The 24,375-nt window shown below is 46.9% G+C and overlaps 2 protein-coding genes across 3 annotated transcripts; one reads left to right on the forward strand and one right to left on the reverse strand.

Annotated features, from left to right (window-relative positions):
• Nucleotides 1-319: 319 nt before the first annotated feature.
• On the forward strand, nt 320-19,193 carry HDAC1 (histone deacetylase 1). The gene is made up of 14 exons (XM_077788544.2): nt 320-404; nt 3,987-4,099; nt 4,490-4,607; nt 5,846-5,920; nt 9,958-10,096; nt 11,718-11,859; nt 12,584-12,676; nt 13,491-13,599; nt 14,508-14,648; nt 15,812-15,920; nt 16,009-16,139; nt 16,981-17,127; nt 17,230-17,308; nt 17,608-19,193. Exons 1-14 carry the CDS (start codon nt 356-358, stop codon nt 17,633-17,635), a joined length of 1,473 nt encoding a protein of 490 aa, XP_077644670.1. The 5' UTR covers nt 320-355; the 3' UTR covers nt 17,636-19,193.
• Nucleotides 17,994-24,091, reverse strand: MARCKSL1 (MARCKS like 1). 2 transcript variants are annotated; one of them, XR_014949910.1, is made up of 3 exons: nt 23,973-24,091; nt 20,324-23,395; nt 17,994-20,151 (listed from the first exon to the last, which is right to left on the reverse strand). XR_014949910.1 is itself a non-coding variant. In XM_077788511.2 (2 exons), exons 1-2 carry the CDS (start codon nt 24,033-24,035, stop codon nt 22,841-22,843), a joined length of 618 nt encoding a protein of 205 aa, XP_077644637.2. In that variant the 5' UTR covers nt 24,036-24,091; the 3' UTR covers nt 17,994-22,840. The 2 variants fall into 2 exon arrangements, 1 of the variants encoding a protein (XP_077644637.2); XM_077788511.2 differs by having other exon boundaries at nt 17,994-23,395.
• Between the last annotated feature and the right edge of the window lie 284 nt (nt 24,092-24,375).

Raw genomic sequence — 24,375 nt, forward strand, 5'->3', positions numbered from 1 at the left:
CCTTCACTCGCCCAACCTGCCCTGGCTCCCCCCTCCCCTGGGATGGTTCAGCCCCACCTGCCCCCCCCCACCCCACCAAGGGAATGGTTCCTCCCTGCCCACCTGGACCCTCGATGGTACAGCCACCACCACCCCCCCATCCCCCGCCGCAGTGGTACAGCCCAAGCACCCCCGGCGCTCAGCCTAACTTGCTAGGTGCCGCTGCGCCTTGCCATTGGCCAGCGGGCGGGAGGGGGAGGAACGGAGAGCTGCGATTGGCCGGCGCGGCGCGGGGGGCGGGCCCGCGGGCCCGGGGCGGGCGGGGTTGGGTGCGCGGCGCGGCGGCGGGTCGGGCGCTGTGAGGGGAGGCAGGAAAATGGCGCTGACGCAGGGCACGAAGCGCAAAGTCTGCTACTACTACGATGGTGAGGAGCTGCGGGCACCCCCTCGGGGCTGCCGGGCCGCGGGGGAGCCGTCCTGGGGCGGGGGGGAGGGGGGGATGAGGGGGCATCGCGGACGGAGGAGGCGGGGGTGAGGGGTGAGGGGTCATGAGGGGGTAATGGAGACGGGGGTGAGGGTAATGGGGTCACTGAGGGAGGATGGGGGTGCTGGGGGTGGGATGAGAGGTTGGTAATGGGGGATCGTTGGGGTCATGGAGGTGAGGGGGTTGAGAGGTTTTGGGATGGGTGTTGGGGGTATTGATGGGCGGGGACGGTCGGGGAATGGGGATCAGGGGTTGTGTGGGGTTTTTAATGGGGTTGAGAGGCGTAGGGAGCGTGTGGGGGGCATGGCAGGGGTATGGGGAGAGCTGGAGAGGAGAATGGGAAGAGTGGAGGGAGATCGGGGGGTGGGATGGGGAAATTTGGGGATTTGGGGGAAGATCGGGGGGTGGGATGGGGAAATTTGGGAGATTGGGGGAAGATCAGGGGGTTGGGATGGGGAGATTTGAAGATTTGGGGGAAGATCAGGGGGATGGGGAAATTTGGGGATCTGGGGATTTGAGGGAATATGGGGGAAATGTGGGGATCTGGAGGAAGATCAGGGGGATGGGGATTTGAGGGCATATCAGGGAAATGGGGGTTGGGATGGGGAAATGTGGGGATTTGGGGATTTGAGAGAAAACCAGGGAAATGTGGGGATTTGGGGGAAGATCAGGTGTTTGGGATGGGATGGGGAAATTGGAGATCTGAGGATTTGGGAGATGGGAAAGGCTGGGAAGGGTCTGGGCTTGGTGAGAGGGGCTGGAGGCCAGGAGAGAGTCTTTTTGGGTGCTGAGACGCTGGAGGAGGATTTTGGGCTCTGAGGAGGATGAGGCACTCCTGGGACAGCGTTTTTTTGGGGTCAGCAGGGGCCAAGAAGCTTTTGGGAGCCAGGGTGGCTGTGTGCAGGCAGCTCCTGCCAGGAGCATCCTCCAGCTGTGCCTCTGGAGTGTGGATGGTTGCTCCTTTTGGGGCTGCCTCAGCATCCCTGTGCAGCAGGGAAGGAACAAATCCCAAATCCCAAATCCCTGGCTGTCCTGTGGGGCTGAGCAATCCCAGTGCTGCCCCTCTCCCTTCCCCTGCTCCTTTTTCGCTGCCTCTGTGCTCACCTTGTGCCACAGGCCTTGTGCAATTCTCTGCTCCCACACGGTTTTTGGCCTGAAATCAAATAAAAAACTTCTTCTTGCTACTTTTTCCCCCTCTCTAAGGAAGGAGGCTTTTCCAAATCCTATGCTCAGAGCTTTTTTTTCCCCCTCTAAAAATGTCGTTTTTTTCCCTTCAAATAGGAGGTTCTCAGCCCTGCTGGGTTATAATTTTTAAAGGCATTGAATTATATCTGAAATATGAAATAAGCAGTTGTTTTGTTTGAAATGCTGCTGCCCTGCAGGTCTTTGCTGCGCAAGAATTTCACCAATTTGGGTTCCATACTTTGTGGTGAGCTTTTAGTGCCATTTATTAAATTTTTTTTTTTCCTTTTTACTGTTCTTTTCTGAGCAGCTTTTCAACGTCCACAGCTGAGGGGTAAAAAGCTGCTTTTACTGAGAGGAAATAAATAATTTGTTGATTGGAGCCTTTTCTTTTCCACGCTGGGAGGCTGGAACCAGCCTAACCTGCTGTGGGAATTCCCTGAATTTCATGGGATGAAGGAATTGGGGTCCTTCCCTGCACTCCTGAGTGGCTGAGGAAAGATTTGGGTGGAATTTCTCCATTCAGAGCCTCCTGATGGAGGGATTTGTTTAACCCCAGCAGAGCCTGCTCAGTTCACACTCCTTAATCTGCTCTGACGTCCAGGAGCAGCTGAGCTCATCCAGGGATCCACAGGGCTTGGGATGTGCTCAGCACAGGGAACAGGAGCTCAGGGTTGGCCCAGGGCATTCCCTGGACAGCTGATGGGGATTTTTGTAAAAGCTTCTCCGAGTTCTGTGCTTCTATTTCCTATGTACAGCCTCAAACATCTCTTACAAGTTCCCCAAATCTTGATTTAGAGGTAGTAAAATCCGTCCCTAAAACACGGCAGGATGGTTACACCAGCACGGGTTGCCAAAATGTGAGAAAACAGAATTATTTTCAGTGAGAAAAAAAGTGATTTTACCTGAAAAAAAAATTCTATTTACTGAAAGAACATCTCCCCAGAGCTCCACAGACAGGTCAATTCCAGCAGCAGACTTGCCTGGATGTGGGATTTGCACTTTTGGCATCTCATTTTCCTACCTGGAAATAGATCCATGTCCACAGGAGGAAAAAAAACTGCTTCTGCTGAAGGTGGAGAGTGGTGATGAAATGTGAATTCTCCCCTCTGAGTCACCGGCCAGACCGGCTTGGATCCCCTGCTTCCCAAAAGGAGCAGGAGTTGTTCCAGCCCAGGAACAGCTTGGGCTGGTTTCCCAGGAAAATGAAGCTTGGGAGAGATTCCTGCTCCCTGCAGCCAAATCAGGCAGAAATCTGAAAGGGAAATTCCTGTGAAATTCAGGGAAATGAGTGCCCCTGGGAAAGGAGGTGGAATAAAAACCCCATTTATCAGTGAGGTGTGAGCTCAGTTTGGAGGAGAAAATCCACGTGGGGAGGTGACTTTGTTCCCCATGTCCCATAAAACAATTCCTGGCGGGTGGCTGGAAAGGCCTGGGAATCCTCTGGAGGATTTGAAGGGATCAAAAGGGGTGAAACCAAGTGTGGAGCTGTAAAAGCAGAGCTGGGTGGTGTTTGCAGAGTCCAGAGTTCCCTGGATCCCGTTTCCCGTGGGTAAACAGGAGGAAAGTGAGGCACAGGCCGGGTGTTCCTGGGCTGAGTCATTGTCTGAGCTGGGATTAACTCCAGGGCTCCTGCTCCCTGCACCCCCTGGAACTTGGGGCCACTCAGCCCTGAGCTCCTCCGGCCCAAAATTTTGGAGATTTTCCCTCTGTGCTGCTGGAGTGGTTTGGGTTGGAAGCTGATCCAGCACCAGTGATCCAATTCCAGCCCCTTCCCTCCTGCTCCCTGCACCCCCTGGAACCTGGGGCACGTCCCTGCCACTCAGCCCTGAGCTCCTCTGACCCAAAATTTTGGAAATTCTCTTTCTGTACTGCCACAGCCATGGAATGGTTTGGATTGGAAGCTGCTCCAGCACCAGTGATCCAATTCCAGCCCCTTCCCTCCTGCTCCCTGCACCCCCTGGAACCTGGAACCACTCAGCCCTGAGCTCCTCTGGCCCAAAATTTTGGAGATTTTCCCTCTGTGCTGCCACAGCCATGGAATGGCACCCCCTGGAACCTGGGACACATCCCTGCCACTCAGCCCTGAGCTCCTGACCCAAAATTTTGGAGATTTTCCCTCTGTACTGCCACAGCCATGGAATGGTTTGGGTTGGAAGCTGCTCCAGCACCAATGATCCAATTCCAGCCCCTTCCCAAAGGCAGGGACACCTTGCACTGGTGGAATTCAAAATTCCCAACCCCGAATCCATGGATATCCCTGAGCCGGGAAGGTGGGAGAGGAGGAGAAACAAATCCCAGAGGAGCTGATGATTCCCTCTGCACTCCTTTCTGCTTCCAGGGGATGTTGGGAATTATTATTATGGCCAAGGACATCCCATGAAACCCCACAGGATCCGTATGACCCACAACCTCCTGCTCAACTATGGGCTCTACAGGAAGATGGAGATCTATGTGAGTTCTGCTGCTCATTATTGCATGTAACCATTCTTGTTTCAGCCTTTAATTGGAGCTTTTTCTCTGACAGGAAAGGAATAAACCCCAGTCAGCTGTACTGATGTATTTGTGGTTTCTTCTCAGGGGTGAAGTGAGGGGTTCTGTGCTTCAGAGAGGCTTTGGAGACTGGAAAACTGTTTTTTATCCTTGAAATTCAATTTATTTCCATTTTTGCATATGTAACACTCGCCAGCAGTGCCGTTCTTGCCCTCCAAATTAATTTTTTCTGATTTAACACTGCTGCTTTGATACTTTTCACAGCTCCTGGGGGTAAATCTGGGGCTGGAGGTGGGAATGAGGGGGGGAATGAATCCCAGAGCAATCCTTGCTGTGTTGCTGTCCTTGCAGCGTCCTCACAAGGCCAATGCAGAGGAGATGACCAAGTACCACAGCGATGATTACATCAAATTCCTGAGGTCCATCCGCCCTGACAACATGTCTGAGTACAGCAAGCAGATGCAAAGATGTGAGTGATGCTGCAGCTGAAAATCTGGCAATCCCAGCCCAGCTCCAGAACTTTGGGATAAACTTCTCTCACTTCTTGTTCTCCTGACTTGGCTTTTTTAGATTTTTCTGGTGAATAAAGCATTTTTTAAAACAGGTTCTTCTCTCAGGCTAAAGGAGCTGAGGGAAATCCTTCGACCTGGTGGTATTTTGGTTTTTTCTCGTTGCCTAAATTCCTTTCCTGGCTTGGAGATGACAGAATTTTTCCATTTCTGACCTGTGTGGATTTTGTGTTAGTGCTCATCTTCAACCAGAAGAGTTGGAGCATTTAAAACCAGCAAATTAAAAAGCCCCAACCTCTCAATTCTGAAGGATTTTCAGGGCAGTGGCAGCTTGGAAATGGGGCATAATCATCAATACCTGATGATTTTATAGATTAATCATGAGCTGATGTCTTGTTCCAACCTCTGCAATCCATGGAGAGGCTCTTTAATGGTACAGAAACCCGGATTTGGTGTCTCAGGCACTCTGAGCTGATGGCTTTTTTTGACAAAATAGATTTCTAACAAGCCCAGACAACCAGTGGGGAGAGCTCAAGCTTCATTTAAACAACATTTCACTCTTGGAAACCCCCTGGGAGCTGAAGGGGACAGATATTTCTGCACAAGGTTCATGATTAATACACACTGAAAGCCTCCCCCCAGTCCCTGATTTTCTTTAATCCACCAAATGACATCCAGCAAAATGGATTTTTTTACCCAAACTGATCTGTTTACCCCTGGAGCAGCCACAGCTCGTGAACACTCTGCTCTCTCTGGTGCTCAGTGTTTTCTGCACTGTTTTTATTCCTGAAAAAGCCAAAATGTGAAAATTAAACATACCAAGGATTGAGCTTTTCTTCAACAAAACCTGCTGGAAAGGGAATGAACAGTCTCTAATTCCATTTTTTGCATGCCAGACTTGGGCAGAGTAAATCAAAGGGCCTGAGGTTTAATTTCTTGTAATGAATAGCTATTTTTAATAGTGGAATTAATTACAGTAAAAATTTAGTGAAGGTGAAACTCCAGTTGTGCTGAGAAGCCAAAACTGTGATTTGAAGTTAGAGGCGTGTGCAAAGTGTCAGCCACACATTTCCATTGCATCATGTGATCACAGCATTTTGTTTAACACTTTTGGCCATTTTTCAAATCCAAATGTTGGTGTAAAATTTGGGGTTTATTTCTGCTTTTATTTGAACGACTCTTTTCCATTCTCTTCCAGTTAATGTTGGGGAGGACTGCCCTGTGTTTGATGGGCTCTTTGAGTTCTGTCAGCTCTCTGCTGGAGGCTCTGTTGGTAAGATCACAGATCCTGTGTGTTTTTTATTGTGTTTCATATTCTGTCTCTGTGAACCTGTTGTTGATTTAACAACGAAATCCAGATTTCTCCAAGCTTTGCCTGTTGAATTCCTTTCCATTTGTTAATCACTAATTTGGGTTACATCACTGCAGGTGTGAATGGCTCTGTAACATCACCAGTGAGTTAAAGCAAAAACAAAAAATTAAAAACAGAGTTAAAACAAAACCACAACAGCACGGTTAAATTGAAAAAAAACAAAAAACAAAAAACCAAAACCAACTTGAGCTTTACATTGAAATAAAAGTTTTAAAAGTCTCACTCTGAGCAGGCACAACCAGGAAAGGAAAGACCAGGGTGATTTAGCTGCTGTTCTTAAAAAACCACAACTCTGGACATGAGGCAAAGCAGAAACTGAAAGGTTTGAGAGCTGGAACATTGAAATGTTTTTTTATTTTCTCACAAGTCCCAGCAAAGCTGTTTGTGTGCACAGCCTGAGAGCTTTGTGGCTGTGCTGCCACAATGACACCTCCAGCCTGTATTTCCTGTGCCAGCAGCTCCCCAGCACTGACTGCAGCAGGTTCTGAAGCAGCTCCGTGCTCCCTCTGCTCCCAGGCTGGAGAATTCCACAGAATTCCTGTTTTTTTTGGATCCTGGCAGATTGCAGAACGTGCACAAAGTTGGTGGAAGGGGCTGGGGGAGGAGAACTTCCACTCAATGACCTGAATTTATCTCAGCTAAAACCTTGATCTCTTCAGGCCTCTGAGAAATCCTGATTTTCTCCCTTGTGGCCCCAGCTGGCTGCTGGGTTTGTGGGGATTTTCCTGCTCTGAGGCAGAAGTGGGAACGATGAGAAATATTTAATGAGAGAAATCTTAGATGATGAGAAACATTTCCTGTTTTCCCTTGCTTTGTGGGGACACCCAGAATCAAACCCTTGAGGTAAAACAGAAACTTTAAGGAATTTAGAGATTTTAGAGGAGCTAAGATTTTAGTTAGAGATAAGCCTTACTAGAGTTAATTAAAATAAATTAGTAGGTCTTGGTGAAGTTCAGAGTTAGTAGTTAACTAATAACTGATTGCTTGTCAGCACAATGTTTAGTTAGCTGGGTTTATAATGAAGAATACAAATTGACAAATAGCTTTTAGAACATAAGACAATTGTGGCCTCCTCTGTTTTGAAACCAACTGAAGACAAGGAATGAGAGTTCTACCAAGAGTTCATTTGTCAGATTGACATTGGAAAGGCAGAAAGGTCAGGAGGAGGAAGACTTCATTGACTTCCTCATTTTGGGACCCCTCCCCATGAAAGGGACACCGACCCATTCCAAGGAAAAAATTAGGCATGCTTAATAACTTTTTGAAATTATTAGCATAGGAAGTGAGGAAGGGGATGTACCAAAATGATGAATATGTATTTGTATTTTGGGTATTCAATACCTGGATGGATAAAAGGGTTCTGTAATCACCTGGAAAGTGTGGTGTGGACACAATAAACACACACTTTCTAACTTTAAACTGTTAGAGAGTTTTTGTCCATCAAAGTTGGATATCAGTACTAGATCAATATCCATATTTAAGAATTCAGAGCAGGAGCTTTGTAAACAGACACTTTTGAACTTTAAACTGTTAGAGAGTTTTTGTCCATCACAGTTGGGTATCAGTACTAGATCAATATCCATATTTCCTTAATAATTCAGACATTGTAGCTTTGTAAACACACACTTTCCAATGTTAAACTGTTAGAGAGTTTTTGTCCATCACAGCTGGGTATCTGTTCTAGATCAATATCCATATTTCTTTAATAATTCAGAAATTGTAGCTTTGTAAACACACACTTTCTAACTTCAAACTGTTAGAGAGTTTTTGTCTGTCACAGTTGGGTATTGTCCTAAATCAATATCCAGGTTTCTTTAAGAATTCCCACTGACCCATTTCAAGGAAGAAACTACACATGCCGAATAGTTTTTGAAATTATTAGCCTATGAAATGAGGAAGGGGGTGTACCAAAATAATGAATATGTATTTTGGGTATTCAATACTTGGATGGATAAAAGAGTGAATGCTCTCCAATCACCTGAAAGGCACGGTGTGTATTTGGGAACTATCCCACACACAATAAACATAAACTTTCTAACTTAAAACTGTTACAGAATTTCTGTCCAGCACAGTTGGTTATTGGTACTTGATCAATATCCATATTTCTTGAAGAATTCAGAGCAGGAGCTTTGTAAACACACACTTTCTAACTTTAAAGTGTTACAGAGTTTTTGTGCATCACGGTTGGGTATCGGTTCTAAATCAATATCCAGATTTCTTGAATAAATCAGAGCAGGAGCTTTGTAAACACACACTTTCTAACTTTAAACTGTTATAGAATTTTTGTCCATCACAACTGAGTATCGGTACTAGATCAATATCCATGTTTCTTTAATAATTCCGAAATTGTAGCTTTGTAAACACACACTTTCTAACTTTAAAGTGTTACAGAATTTTTGTCCATCACAGATGTGTATTGGTACTAGATCAATATCCAGATTTCTTTGAGAACTCAGAGCAGGAGCTTTTGGAGCCCCACACAGCCCGGGGAGGAGCCCCCCAGGCTGGGTCTCTCCCCTCCCTGTGATCTGTGTCTCCTCTCCCTGTGATTTCTCTCTCCCCTCCTTGTGATCTCTGTCTCTCCCCTCCCTGTAATCTCTGTTTCTCCCCTACTTGTGAGCTGTGTCTCTCCCCTCCCTGTGATCTCTGTGATCCCTCTCCCCTCCCTGTGATCTCTCTCTCTCCCTGTGATCTCTCCCTCCGATCTCTCTCTCCCTGTGATCTCTGTGATCTCTGTGCTCCCTCCCTGTGATCTCTGTGATCTCTATGATCCCCGTGCTCTCTCCCTGTGATCTCTGTGACTCTGATCCCTGTGCTCTCTCCCCATGCTCTCTGTGCTCTCTCCCTGTGATCTCTGTGATCTCTGTGATCCCTGTGCTCTCTCCCTATGCTCTCTGTGCTCTCTCCCTGTGATCTCTGTGATCCCTGTGCTCTCTCCCCGTGCTCTCTGTGCTCTCTCCCTGTGATCTCTGTGATCCCTGTGATCTCTGTGCTCTCTCCCTGTGCTCTCTCCCCGTGCTCTCTGTGACTCTGTGATCTCTGTGCTCTCTCCCTGTGCTCTCTGTGATCTCTGTGATCTCTGTGCTCTCTCCCCATGCTCTCTGTGCTCTCTCCCCGTGCTCTCTGTGACTCTGTGATCTCTGTGCTCTCTCCCCGTGCTCTCTGTGCTCTCTCCCCATGCTCTCTGTGCTCTCTCCCCGTGCTCTCTGTGACTCTGATCCCTGTGCTCTCTCCCCGTGCTCTCTGTGACTCTGTGATCTCTGTGCTCTCTCCCCGTGCTCTCTGTGCTCTCTCCCCGTGCTCTCTGTGACTCTGTGCTCTCTGTGCTCTCTCCCCGTGCTCTCTGTGCTCTCTCCCCGTGCTCTCTGTGATCTCTGTGATCTCTGTGCTCTCTCCCCGTGCTCTCTGTGACTCTGATCCCTGTGCTCTCTCCCCGTGCTCTCTGTGACTCTGATCCCTGTGCTCTCTCCCCATGCTCTCTGTGCTCTCTCCCCGTGCTCTCTGTGACTCTGTGATCTCTGTGCTCTCTCCCTGTGCTCTCTCCCCGTGCTCTCTGTGACTCTGTGATCTCTGTGCTCTCTCCCTGTGCTCTCTGTGATCTCTGTGATCTCTGTGCTCTCTCCCCATGCTCTCTGTGCTCTCTCCCCGTGCTCTCTGTGACTCTGTGATCTCTGTGCTCTCTCCCCGTGCTCTCTGTGCTCTCTCCCCGTGCTCTCTGTGACTCTGTGATCTCTGTGCTCTCTCCCCGTGCTCTCTGTGCTCTCTCCCCATGCTCTCTGTGCTCTCTCCCCGTGCTCTCTGTGACTCTGATCCCTGTGCTCTCTCCCCGTGCTCTCTGTGACTCTGTGATCTCTGTGCTCTCTCCCCATGCTCTCTGTGACTCTGATCCCCGTGCTCTCTCCCCGTGCTCTGTCCCCGCTGTGGCCCGTGTCCTGCAGCCAGCGCGGTGAAGCTGAACAAGCAGCAGACGGACATCGCCGTGAACTGGGCCGGGGGCCTGCACCACGCCAAGAAATCCGAGGCGTCCGGCTTCTGCTACGTCAACGACATCGTGCTGGCCATCCTGGAGCTGCTCAAGTACGGCCTCGGGCGCTCGTCCTTCCCTCCGCTCTGCCCCTCGGGCTCTGCCCCAAAATGGATCCTGGGACACGGGGGAAATCCAAAAGGGATTTGGGGGAATATGATAGGATTGATTTGATTTATATGATATGATGATAGGATATGATATGATATAAAATATAATATAATATGAAATAATATGAAATTATATGCAATAATATAATATGAAATAATATAATATGCTATAATATGCTATAATATGCTATAATATGCTATAATATAATATAATATAATATAATATAATATAATATAATATAGTATAATATGCAATAATATAATATAATGTAATATAATGTAATATAATATAATGTAATGTAATGTAATATAATGTAATGTAATGTAATATAATGTAATATAATATAATATAATGTAATATAATATAATATATTATAATATAATATAATATAATTAATATAATATAATATAATATAATATAATATAATATAATATAATATAATATAATATAATATATTTACTACATATATTATTATATACTAATATATTGCTATATATAATATATTAGTATTTATTAGTATTATATTATATTATTATATAATATATATTACTATTACTATATTTTAGTATTATAAAATTATAATATATAATTATATAGTTACAGTCTATATTAAAGTATATATATTATATAATAATATTATATATAATATAATATATACTATTATATCATTGATATATAAAATACATAATATTATATACTTACATAACAATACATTATATAAGTATAATGTATACTTTATATGTAAGAATAGTAATAAATATAGAAAATATAATAATTAAAAATATATAAATATAATTATTCTAATATATAATTAAATAATATATTTTTATTAAATATTTTATTACTTATTATAAACAATTATAATATGTCTACTATTATAATTAATATAATATTTATAGTACAGTAAATAAGACATAAATTATATTTATTATAAATGAATTAAATTTTAATTTTGGGGATTAGAAATAGATCCCAGCTCCTCTGGGATTTCTTTCTCCCCCTGCAGTGGCTGGCACAGGGATACCCACGGGTGCAGGGCTCACCCTCCAATTCTCACAGGAATTTGGAATACCCCCAGTGCAAGGTTTGCCCCAGCAGGAGGTTGAGGATTTTTGGAGCTTTTTGGGTGTCACATTTATTTTGCCCCAGCAGGAGCAGGGGATTTTTGGAGCTTTTTGGGTGTTACATTTTTATTTTGCCCCAGCAGGAGGCAGAGGATTTTTGGAGCTTTTTGGCTGTTACATTTTTTCCCCGCTGTTCTTTGTCCCACCCATGGCTCTGTGACAGCTTCTGGCTCCAGGCAAGCCTCACTGTGGGAGGCTTGGGCAGAAAAATGTGCAGAAAAATGTGCCTAAAAATGCACTTTAGTGGCCGAATCTGCCCAAACTGAATGTGAAACAAACTCAGCAGCAAAAGTCACTTTTATTTTCTGTTCCACTGCTGTCCCTTCCCTGCAGCTCCTTCCCCTGCCAATCCTGGCCTGAATTCCGTGCTCTCTCCCAGTTTCCTCTGCTTGGAGGCACTTTTTCCTCGGAATAAATGCAATATTCTGATTTTTTCCAGGTACCACCAGCGGGTGCTGTACATTGACATCGACATCCACCACGGGGATGGGGTGGAGGAGGCTTTTTACACCACAGACAGGGTCATGACCGTGTCCTTCCACAAATACGGAGAATATTTCCCAGGAACTGGAGACCTGAGGGTGAGAGCCACCAAAACCCCCAGGAAATTTGGGCTTTTCTCCAGCTGTCCTAGCTGTCCCTGTGTGACAGTGGTCAGAGGGGTGGGTGGGCATTTTTTAAACCCAAATCTTTGCTCTCAGTCTCTCTGGTGCTCACCAAAATGACTCTGAAAGGGACATTTTGGTCACCTCGCAGCCCCAGCTTGGTGACACAAACTCTTGGGTGAAGGTTTCTCAGGGAGTGGATTTTTATTGGCATTTCCTGCTGTGACTCAGAGTGTCACCTGTGCCTTGTGACAGAACTCCTCAGGGGTGAAAAGTTCCTTTATTTATTTTTATAGGATTTTTTACAGGACCAGTGGTATTTTTTAATCTAAATCCTCTCATCTTTCACTCAGGATTTTTATTTTTTCAACCGTGCCAAGAGCTTGGTGCTGCACCAGAAATGAAATAACTATTTTTAATAAACCACTTTGGGTGTGAGATTGATAAAAAGAAACGTTAAAACAGATAATTTTTTAGTGTAGCATATTTTATTTTTATTTTAAAGTAAAATGAACCGATTCAATGACTGCTCTGACCAGCCCGGTAGGCTGCTGCGCGTCTCTGCAGTAAATCGTTAATATTTAACAATATTCATTCCTCTGGCTTAATATCTGGATTAGACTGTGTTCTGAGGTTCTTTTCCCATTTTGGGGCAGAATTTGGGTTTCTGGTGAGCTCTGGTTCCCCTCTCACCCCACAGGACATCGGGGCAGGCAAAGGGAAGTACTATGCTGTCAATTACCCGCTGCGGGACGGCATCGACGACGAGTCCTACGAAGCCATTTTCAAACCTGTAAGTGAAGCCTCTTCTGCTCAGGGATCCTCTGTGCCTCCCTCTTTGTCCTTAGGACCATTCTTTGGGGGATTTTATTGAGTTTTTGCATTTTTTTTCTCTCACCAAGGGCGCTGTGTAGGGATACAAAAAGGTAAAAGACTTTACAAAGTGCAAAAAGGCCCCAGAAAGTCAACATAAAGCTGAGAAAGGCTGGGAAATTTCAAAACCTTCTCATGGGAAGCTAGGAAAGTAAGAACCAAATGATTTCAAAACCTTCTCATGGGAAGCTAGGAAGCTAAGAACCAAGTGATTACATTTATATTTATCATAAGGAACAAGAAAGAACAAGAACTTTTTGATAGCTTGGAATGTGAAAAAAGTCCTAGAGATAGGCTTTGCAAAGATAGAAAAAGTTTCAATCTCATATAATGAATTATTGTGTATTGTTTGAGGTTCACAGAAGTCCTTTTGTTAAACCCACGTGGCTCCTTTTATTGGTTAGAGTATAATGGCTTTGCACCTTTTATGCTGTTGGTTCCAAGAATATGCAGAAAAAGAAAATATGCCAGCCCCTCTCTGATGTGGATTTGCATGGATGTTGTTGTTTCTGTCTCCTGCTTTTTGCTTGTTTGATACAGACAGATAATAAATCCTGAGTGAGCATCCAGCCAGGGTCCCACTCCATTTGTGAGACAGAGTGATCCACCAGTCCCCCAACAATCGGGCTCTGTGTGGGAGCTCCTCGGTGTCAGGGCACCAGGGATGGTGTCACCGTCCCTGTGCTGCTGTGACAGCGGCCTGGGGCAGGGGCTGACAGGACTTTGATGTTCAGGTGATCTCCAAGGTGATGGAGACGTTCCAGCCCAGCGCCGTTGTCCTGCAGTGCGGCTCCGATTCCCTGTCTGGGGACAGGCTGGGCTGCTTCAACCTCACCATCAAAGGTAGGAGCTGCCCTGCCACGGGCCCTCGAGGCTCCCAAATCCCAAAATTGGGTTAAAAAACCCATTTATTTCACCCCCTCTGCTCAAAGAAATTAATCCCTTTTGGGAACAGATCCCTGATTTTGGTTTCCTTGCCTAAAACATGGAATTTTGGGATATTCCCACCTACCTCGAGGCTCAGGAGGATGCTGATGCTCCCAAATCCCCTTCAAAAATGAGGGCGGGATTCCCTGGGAAAATTGGCATTTATGCCATGAGTGTGTGTTGGAATCTGTGGTATTGATGATTCTGAAATTGCAAAAATTCTCTGTCTTTTAGCCCCGCTGCCAAAGAAGTAATAATTAATCTGTGCTGGTTTCCAGGTTGTTTATTCTGTTTATCTCTCACATGTTCTGCTGCCCTGCCCAGCTCTGTCCTGCAGGGCAGCGTGTGGGGCTCTGCCCTCAGTGGGATGTGACAAACATTAAATACCAGAAACTCCCTGGGCTGCATTTACAATAACGTGCCAATATCTGTCACCTACGTTGGACAGTGTGTCCCCAGCCTGAACCAACAGAAAAATGCCAACACCACAGTGAGACATGGAGGGCATGAAGAAGGAGAAAAAGGACAAGGCACACCCAATTTCCTCCAGCTTGTCCCCTTTGGACCCCTCATCTAGAATCCTAAAATTTTACTTTTGCACCCGTGCCACACTTAATTATTACTGATATCAAACACTCAGAGCTGGTAATTGATCCTGTAAGATTGAAAACTCTTTTGCATGGACAGAGATCACAGCCAGTGTCTCTGGGCGCTCACAGAGCCCCCAGAGACACTGTCTGTGATCTCTGTCCATGGGTTCTCTGCCAGGGTCCCAGACCTGCCAGGGATTCCCACAAGTGTGCCCTCATTTCTTTGTGCTGCAGGCCACGCCAAGTGTGTGGAGTTTGTGAAGAGCTTTAACCTGCCCATGCTGATGCTGGGAGGAGGGGGGTACACGATCCGCAACGTGGCTCGCTGCTGGACCTACGAGACCGCCGTGGCTCTGGACACTGAGATTCCCAATGGTAACTCCCCCTATGCCAAAGCCCTCCCTGGGTCCAGGGTGGCTCCGTGTGGTGGAAAAATCTCTCCTCCAACCCCTGCTTCTAAAGAAAGGCTCAGCAGTCTCTTGTTTGGTCTCAAGGCAGTTTATTGCAAGTTATCTAAGAGATTTTCTCCTGGGGCTGCTGTGGTTTGCTCACAGCTCAGGCAGAGGCACACACACACCCTGACATCCTCTCTGACCCCGACTGCTTCTTCTCTCCCCGTCTATGGCTGCTGCTCTCTTTTACATGGCACATTACATGTTACATGTTCACAGTTTTCCCCAATGCCTATTACCTATATTAAATGGTGCTTTTCCATCTTTTATATGGTACATTACGTGTTACAGGTTACAGTTTTTCCCCAATGCCCATTACCTATATTAAATGGTGATTTTCTATCTTTTATATGGTACATTACGTGTTACAGGTTACAGTTTTTCCCCAATGCCCATTACCTATATTAAATGGTGATTTTCTATCTTTTATATGGTACATTACGTGTTACATGTTCACAGTTTTCCCCAATGCCTATTACCTATATTAAATGGTGATTTTCTATCTTTTATATGGTACATTACGTGTTAAATGTTTACAGTTTTTCCCAATGCCCATTACCTATATTAAATGGTGCTTTTCTACTCTAAACCAACCTGTGAGTGCCAACATCACCAAGAACATGGAGGTGAGGAAGGAGAAAGAGGGAGGACAGGGCAGGCCCAAATCCCAAATCCATCTTAAACCCTCTGACCCCCATGTACAAAACCAAACCCCCCTGTACAGCACTCAAAAATTCTTCCCTCTACTTTGTGACTACTTCTACTCTAATATCTAAACTTTTGTGACTTCTTGTTCTTCCTGCAAGGTTGGTAACTCATTCCATGGCTCAAACCCAAAATCACAGCTGTTTCCAGCTGTGCCAGGGTCTCAAATGCTTCTGACCTGGGCCTGGAACCTCCAAAAATGTCTGAGGGACATTTTGAGTTCCAACATCCCTGGAGCAGCAGGGCTGGGCAGCACTGGTACCCCCAGGAGCTCAGGGACCTGCTGCCATTGTTACCTCTGCATCATCCCTTCTGCACTCCTGAGTGCTGTAGCTATTCCTGCTGATAATTCAGTGTTAATTATCATTAATTCCCCCCCAGAACTTCCATACAACGACTACTTTGAGTACTTTGGGCCAGACTTCAAGCTGCACATCAGCCCCTCCAACATGACCAACCAGAACACCAACGAATACCTGGAGAAAATCAAGTGAGTGCTGGGGGAACGAGCCTTCCACGGGGGCTGGTGGCCTTGGGTGGCCCCTGGTGACAAAGTGTCCTTCCCTGGCTGGCTCCAGGCAGCGGCTCTTCGAGAACCTGAGGATGCTCCCTCACGCTCCCGGGGTCCAGATGCAGCCAATTCCTGAGGATGCTGTGCAGGAGGACAGTGGGGATGAGGAGGAGGATGATCCTGAAAAACGCATTTCCAGTAGGTGCTGGGAATTGAATTGTGCTGGGAAAAGCCCAAAGCTGAGCAGGATCCTTGAGCTCTTCACGAGGAGGATGTAGGGGTTTAAACGCAGTTCTGACTCCAGGATTTATCTCCCTTGGTTTGTGGGGACAGCCAGAGCCAAACCCTTGGGGTGGAGCTTTGTGGAGCCCCCAAAAACCCTGGTGGGGGGCTGGAGCTTCACCTCAGGCTCTGTGCCAGGGTTTAAACTCTGGTTTTAACCTCTGTTTTAACCCATATAGGGACACACCCTGCTCCTGCTGGGTGCTGACCCCACAGGTCTCACAGACCCCACAGCCCCCACAGCCCCCACAGACCCCACAGCCCCCACAGATCCCACAGCTCCCACATACCCCACAGACCCCACAGATCTGAATCCATTCCCACCTCCCTGCTGGATTTTTGTAGGACAGAGCCCTGCAGGATCTCTCCTGCCTCCATAATGGGAACAACTTTGGTTTTTCAAGGGAGAACTCCAGCAGTTGCTGAGTGCTGGGCCAGAATCCTTGGCAGAATCCTGGGTGTGATCCCAGCAGTGAGAAGTGGAGTTTTCTACCCAGCTTGGCCCTTGGGATGTGGCAGACAGATTTGGCAGTGGCAGGCTGGTTCTAAACCTGCTCTCAGGTCTAGACTGTGCCTAATCCAAGTTGTCCACATGGTCTTGGAGCAGGTGGGAAGGGACGAGTTCAGAGATGCAGCAAATCCCACCAAAAAAAATGCTTTTGTGGTGGCCTAATCCTGATTTCTGTGAGCTCCACGTGCTGGGAACCTCCTGATGTTGAAAATCTGCTCAGCCAAGCTCTGTCCTCTCCCCTTGCAGTCCGAAATTCCAACAAGAGAATATCCTGCGACGAGGAATTCTCCGACTCCGAGGACGAGGGGGAGGGAGGGCGCAAGAACGTCGCCAACTTCAAAAAAGCCAAACGTGTGAAGGCAGAGGAGGAGAAGGAGGAAGAGGAGAAGAAAGGTGAGCAGCAGAGCTGGCACCTCCTGCAATTCTGCCTGGAATTTTTCCCCCTGCACTGCTCTGTGTCTTTAATTTAATTTAATTTTATTTTTTTTTTCCCAGATGAGAAGGAAGAGGAAAAAGCAAAAGAGGAAAAAGCACCAGCAGCACCAGCAGCACCAGCAGCAGCAGAACCCAAAGGGTGAGCCTGGCTCCTGCCCATGCCCAGGGGGTTTGGGAGCATTTGAGGGGCTGATGTGACAATTTGGGTGGCACTTTGGGTAGGTTTGTCACAGGTTCCTCATTGGAAGAAATTTGCAGGTCTGAAAAATCAAAACACTGCTCTTTCCTTCAGCAGTACGTTAAAAAATTAAATTCTATTAAATTCTATTAAATTTTAGCTGAAAATGAACCAGATAAGCAACACTTTTAAGCCTTGTTGTTAGCTCCAAACCCAAATTGTTGATTTAAACCAAATCTTTTTCTTTTTTGCTTCCCCAGGGTGAAGGAAGAGACAAAATCCACCTGAGCGGCTGCAGCTCGTCGTAGGCTGAGCTCCTGGGCTGCCTCCTCCCCACAGGATTTCTATTTTATATATGTTTTCTGTATATATTTCTATATAATTGTATAAATGACTGGAGAACTGTAAATTATTCCTTGCTGCACTCCACTGGGAGCAGCCCAGCTTTGGTGACCAGGGAGTTTCACCCTTTGCCTTCCACTGCCCCTCCTTGGTGTGGCTCTAAAAACACAAAAATCACTTAAATCACTTCCACCCTTCCCCCTCTCCTCTGAAATAACCTTTAAAAAATAATAATTTAAGTAGAAGTAGTGTCTGCATTTCAGGTTAGCTGGAAAGATGGCCATCAATTCTTGCTTTTCCTCGATTTTTTTTTTTTGGGTGTTGTTTTTAATGGGAGAATTCCCAAACCTGGGAGAGACTTTTGTGGTTTTCAGCTGGATTCCACCACGACAAAAGAAAAAACAAAACAAGGAAAAAAACCAAAAAAACAACAAAATCCTGCCACTTCTCAGGGTCAAAATTATGCAGTTCTTGAAGAGAGTTGGCTCCAACCTGCAGCAAACTTGGGGAAAGAGATGAAGCAGCTGAAAAGAAACCTGAAAAGTCTTTTTTTTAAATTTTTTTTTTTAAATTATTATTTTTAAAGTGAATCAACCCCAGAACCCAGAACTGGAAAATGTCAAATTAAAATCACCTTTAGGGGGTGATTCAGTTTTCTGATCCAGGGAGTGTGGCAGCATTTGATGCACCTCGAGGGAGGGAAGGGATTTTTTAATCTGGTTTTTTATGCCCCTCTCTGGGTGGGGAGAAAATTCCTCTTTTAGCTTCATTTTCCTCCTGAAATCCCCTCAAAGCCAGCCCAGAGCCCGGCTGGCAGCTTTTCCTCACGTGTGTCCCTAAAAATCCGATTTTTCCCTGATTTTTAAGCCAAGTTTTCCTACTGAATTTCCCTCCCAATAAATCCCAATTTTTATCCTTCTGAGAGAACAGCAGATGGGGCTCCTCCCACCCCCTCAAATCTCCTTTGTGACTTTTCACCTCTCCCTTTCTACAGCTGAGCTTTTTCAGAGAGGAGGGGGAAAAAAAATAAAAAACAACTTTTGGCAAGGCGAGAAATTCTGATTTTTAATTTTTAATTTTTTTTTTTTAATTTTAATTTTTTCAGGCTGCTCTCCTTTCTCAGGGGGATCCCTCCAGAATTCCAGAGGTTCTGCACCTCCCATGGGAGCACTGCTGAGGGTTTCAACTCCAATAATGCTGCTAAAACTTCTCACAGGTTTCTTTTACAAATTGTTTTATTTTTTTAACTCGTTTTTTTTTTTTCCCACCTCTCACCATTTTTTTTTCATTTTGATTTTCCCACCTCACCGTGGAGTTTTTTTTAGTCTCTTTTTCTGAGTGATGTTTTCACTCTGATTTTCAGTGTTTTAAGACAGAGATCAGTGTAACTTCGTGTCTGGGGAACAGGGGAGGGAGGGGAGAAAAAAAAAATCTATTGTGGTTTTTTAAAGATGCGTTTATTTTGAATTTTCAGAACCTTTGTAATAAAACTGCTCCATTTCTATGCTTGGTGTCAGCCTGGCCTGCTTTTTCCTTAATTAATTCATTTTCAGAGCTGGTCTTGGATCTCATGGAGATCCCAACCAAAAAAAAAAAAAAAATTTAGAGGTGGAATTAAAATTTAGGAAAAAAAATAAGGCATTAATTCCCTCCTCCTTTAAGGAATGTTGGTTTAATTCCATAATCCCATCCACTAAAATATTTCATTTATTTATTTATCCCACACCCGAACAACTGCTTGAATCTCTCGTAAAATAACAAAAATCTCTTGTAAAATAACAAAAAATTGTTATTTTTTAGTCAATTATTTGGCTTTTTTTTTTTTTTTTTTTTAACCTTATCCCCAAGTGTTTTTACAAAACACCCTTGAGATTTTTCCCTGGAAAAAGAAACCCAAAATGTGAGAGATTTTGGGGATTTTTTTTCTTTTTTTTGCTGAATGCCTCACCTGGGTGGTTTTATTCCCAAATTCCAGCTGGCTCTGAGCAAATTGGGAATAAAATTTGGGATAAACCAAAAAAGCGATGGGAAGGGATGGACTTCATTCACCTTTTGGGCTGAATTGATTTTATCCAAAATCCAAGAGGATAAAAATTCCATTTTTTAATTAGCAGCAGCTCCATTGTGGAGCTGAGTGCTGATCCCACCTGAAATGGCCACAAAACCCCAAATCTGCTCTTTTTGGAGTGAAAAAAAGCAATTTTTGTGTGTGTGCTCAGCGGGCTTTGGGTGCTGGAAGCTCCATCCTCCCTCCCACCATTAAATCCTCTTTTTTTTGGGAACAAAACCTGGAATTCCAATGGGATCCCCATTGAATTCCCTGTTCCGGGATTCCTAAAATGGCTGCCAGGCTGCAGCTCCGCAAATCCCCTCAAAAATGGGGAAAAAACTCATTTATTTCACCTTCTGCTCAAAAAAATGAGTCCATTTTGGGAACAGATCCCTGATTTTGGTTTCCTTACCTAAAATATGGAATTTTGGGATATTCCCACCTACCTTGAGGCTCAGGAAGAACATGGATGCTCCCAAATCCCACTTTGCCTTCAAAATTGGGTTAAAAAACCCATTTATTTCACCCTCTGCTCAAAGACATGAATCCATTTGGAAACAGATCCGTGATTTTGGTTTCCTCACCTAAAATATGGAATTTTGGGATATTTCCACCTACCTCGAGGCTCCCAAATCCCACTCTGCCTTAAAAATTGGGTTAAAAAATCCCATTTATTTTACCCCTCTGCTCAAAGACATGAATCCCTTTTGGGAACAGATCCCTGATTTTGGTTTCTTTACCTAAAATATGGAATTTTGGATTCTTTACCTAAAATATGGAATTTTGGGATATTCCCGCCTACCTCAAGGCTCCGAAATCCCACTCTGCCTTAAAAATTGGGTTAAAAAATCAGTTTATTTCACCCTCTGCTCAAAGACATGAATCCATTTGGGAACAGATCCCCGATTTTGGTTTCTTTACCTAAAATATGGAATTTTGGGATGTTCCCACCTACCTCGAGGCTCCCAAATCCCACTTTGCCTTCAAAATTTGGTTTAAAAACCCATTTATTTCACCCTCTGCTCAAAGCCACGAATCCCTTTGGGAACAGATCCCCGATTTTGCCTTCCTTGTATAAAAAAATCAAATTTTTTAGGGTGTTCCCTCCTTGCCCTTGCCGGGGTGGCACCCATTGGGCCAACAATGGTTTGGGGGTTGATTTTATTTTAATTTTTTTTGTTTTTTTTTGTTTTTTTTCCGGCCAAACCAGCTGGGCTGGGGAATTTGGGAGCAAGGCCATGAAATGGAGGAGGTTCCATGGCAAAGCCAGCGCGGTGCTGGTGACAGGAGCGGGGACAGAGGCTCCATTGTCGCCTCCTTTTTTCCCTTTGTTCGAGGAAATCTTTGCTCCTTTCAGCCCTCGCCTTTTGTGCTCCTTTCAGGCCGGAGGAGCTAATCCCTTTCTAAAAAAAAAAAAAAAAATGTTAAAAAATTTTTAAAAATTTAAAATTTTTTTAAAAATCTAAAAAAAGATTTAAATTTAAAAAAAACTCAATAATTTAAATTTTTTTAAAAACCGATTTAAATTTTTTAAAAAACCGATTTAAATTAAAAAAAAACCTATCTAAATTAAAAAAAAACCAATTTAAATTAAAAAAAAACTATTTAATTTTTTTTAAAAACCGATTTAAATTAAAAAAAAAAAAACTATTTAATTTTTTAAAAAAAAAAACAAGCTTCAAACCGGGATTTTCGCCTTGTCCTGAGGAGAATCCACATGGTTTTTCCAGAAATAAAGAATAAAAAAGAGGGATTGGGAGGAAAGCACGGAGCAGGCAGCTGAGCAGCGATGGGGCTGGGCTGGGAAAGTCCTTTGTGGCCGGGCTCTGCATCTGCCGCGAGTCAATTAACGGCGAGCGCTAATTAAAGGCAGCAGCTGTTGGGCTAAATTAGCAACTCCATCTTCACTCGGGACAAGAAGGACTCGAGCTCTCCCATAAAGGGGTCACCATTTATTCCTTTCACATGTTACAGCTTTTGTTTGGGTTTTATTAATTTTTTTCCCCTTTTTTTGGTGTTTTTTTTTTTTACAAGTTAAAAAATCGCAAATCAAGCGGTTTTTGGTTGTGGTTTTTTTTTTTTTTTTTTTGGCCATTAAAAAAATTATTTACAAAGAAAAAAAAAATAAAACAACGTTGGCTTCACATTATACAGCTGGCAGGGCCCCCTCTCTCCACCCACACCCTAAAAGTTACCCCTTAAAGCAGAATTAAACACAGCGGACTTACAAGCTTTATGGTTTTTAAGCCAGTAGAAGACATTATATAAAACAAAAAACCTAACCAGATTAGCTTTTTAAACCATCCATTTCTATATATATAAAAAAAAAAGACGAAACACTTGAAACGAGAAGTCAAGAACCAGGAATGTAAACCGAGAAATAAAGGAAAAAATAAAAGACAAAATGAAAAAAAAAAAAAAAAAAAGAAAAAACCCCCACCAAAGTTAAAAAAAATACAAAATGAAAAAGAAAAAGAAAAAAAATACAAAATGAAAGAAAAAGAGGAAAATAAAAATCCAAAATTCCATTGAACAGTCAGTGGGAGTGGGAGGAGGCTGGGGAGATCCAGAGCTGAATTTTGGCTTTTTACAAACTGTAAACTCCACTGGCGTCCGGCCCAAATCTTCCTCCCCAGTTGCTTTTGTTGCCGTTGCTTGGTTTTTTTTTATTTTATTTTTAATTTTTCTTTTTTTTTTTCCATATTTCCAAGGAATTCAGCTCAAACTACTCCAAGTGGCGGCGGTGATGGGAATCCAACCCAGCTTTTTTTTTTTTTTTTTTTTCTCTTTTTTCCTACCGGGAACGGGGAGAGAGAGGAGGGAGAGAAAGCGGCGGGGGATGTGCGGGGCGTGTGTCGGTCCCGGGGCGGTGCGGGCGAGTCCGGGGCGGCTCCGGGGGCTGGGACCGGCTCCGGGGGCTGGGACCGGCTCCGGGGGCTGGGACCGGCTCCGGGGGCTCGCACCGGCTCCGGGGGCTCGCACCGGCTCCGGGGGCTCGCACCGGCTCCGGGGGCTCGCACCGGCTCCGGGGGCTCGCACCGGCTCCGGGGGCTCGGGGGCCGGTGTGAGAGTCCCCGGTGCGGGCGATGCCCGAGCGGTCTCTACTCCTCCTCCTGCCCCGCCGCCGCCGGGCTCGCTGCGGGCTCCGCGCCTTGCGAGGGCTCCGCGGGCTCGGCGGAGTCTCCGTGGCTCTCCCCTCCGTGGTTCTCCCCTCCGTGGTTCTCCCCTCCGTGGCTCTCCCCTCCGTGGCTCTCCTCCTCTTCCTCGCGGCTGCCCGCGGCTCCTCCGCCGCCGCCGGGCTCGCCCCGCTGCTCCTCCTCGGGGGGAGCCGAGGGCTGCGGCGGCTCCGCCGGGGGCTGCTCGTCCGCGGGCGAGGAGCCGGAGGAGTCGCCGCCGTCCTTCTTGCTCTTGCGGAAGGAGATGCCGCTCAGCTTGAAGGGTTTCTTGAAGGAGAACTTCTTCTTCTTCTTGGCGGCGTCCTTAGGGGCCGGGGCTCCTTCGGGCTGGGGCTCGGCGCCCTCGGTGGGCTCGATGGTGTCCGCCCCGCCCGCTCCCTCCTCCTTGGGGGGCTCCGCCGAGCCGTTCCCGTTCTGCGGGGCCACCTCGACCCCCAGCTTGGGCGTCATGTCCCCGTTGGAGATGACATGGCCGTTCTCCTGCGGGGGCAGCGCGTTAGGCACCGCCGGCACCCCCTCCCCAAATCCCCCCCCAAAATCCCCCCAAAATCCCCGCGCCCCACCGGCAAAACGGGGGGCACCGAGCGCCCGGGGATCCACGGCGGAGAGAGGAGACGGGGAGAACGGGGTGGGGGGCTCGCAGCCGGTGGAAACGGGGAGCAGCGGGCACAGAGCGGGGGGGAAAGGAGCGCACCGAGAGGTGCCGAGCCAAAAAAAAAGGGTGCAACGAGCCCGGGTTGGGGTCCCACGGGGGGATCCGCTCGGTGTGGGGGGGCCCAGCCCGCCACCAGCGGGCGGCGCCCGCGCTCCACTCCCGGTACCGGGGCGCGGCGGCGGACGGGACCCGCCCGGTGCTGCCGGGGGGAGCCCGGGGCGCGGCGCGGGCGGTGCCGCATCCCCCGGTGCCCGCCGGGCTGGAGAGTCCCCCCGGGGCTGGAAGGTTCCCCTCGGCTCCATCACCACCGCGCCCTCCCCTCCGCGCCTTTGTCCGCGCTGCCTCCCGCCCCGGCGGAGCGCACGGTGCCCCCCGGTACCCCCCGGTACCCCCGGTACCCACCTGCCCGTTGGCCTTGGCGGTGTCGGGGTCGCCGCCCGCCGCCTTGGAGCCCTGGCTGCCCATGGTGCGGCGCTCGGGGAGGTGGCGGCCCCGCCGCGGCGGCTGCGCTGGGCGGGAGTGGGGCGAGCCCCCCGCCGGCCGCTGATAAGGCGAGGGGCGGGGGCGGGACGGGACCGAGCCCGCCCCGGGGGCGGGGGGAGCGCCACGGAGCCGCCGCCCCGCCGGCACCGGGGGGTTCTGGTGGCCGCCGAGCCCCCTCCCCGCCCGTGCGGCCCCGAAGGTCGGGGCGGGTGGGGTGGGGTGGGATGGGGGCACCCCCGTCCTGGGTGGGGGCACCCCCGTCCTGGGTGGGGTCTCACGGCAGCTCCGTCCCCGCCGGGGTGCTGCTCACCCATCCCTGACA

The sequence above is a fragment of the Lonchura striata genome, chromosome 23 (genome assembly GCF_050655825.1).
Source record: "Lonchura striata isolate lonStrDom1 chromosome 23, ASM5065582v1, whole genome shotgun sequence".
Taxonomy (NCBI): Eukaryota; Metazoa; Chordata; class Aves; order Passeriformes; family Estrildidae; genus Lonchura; species Lonchura striata.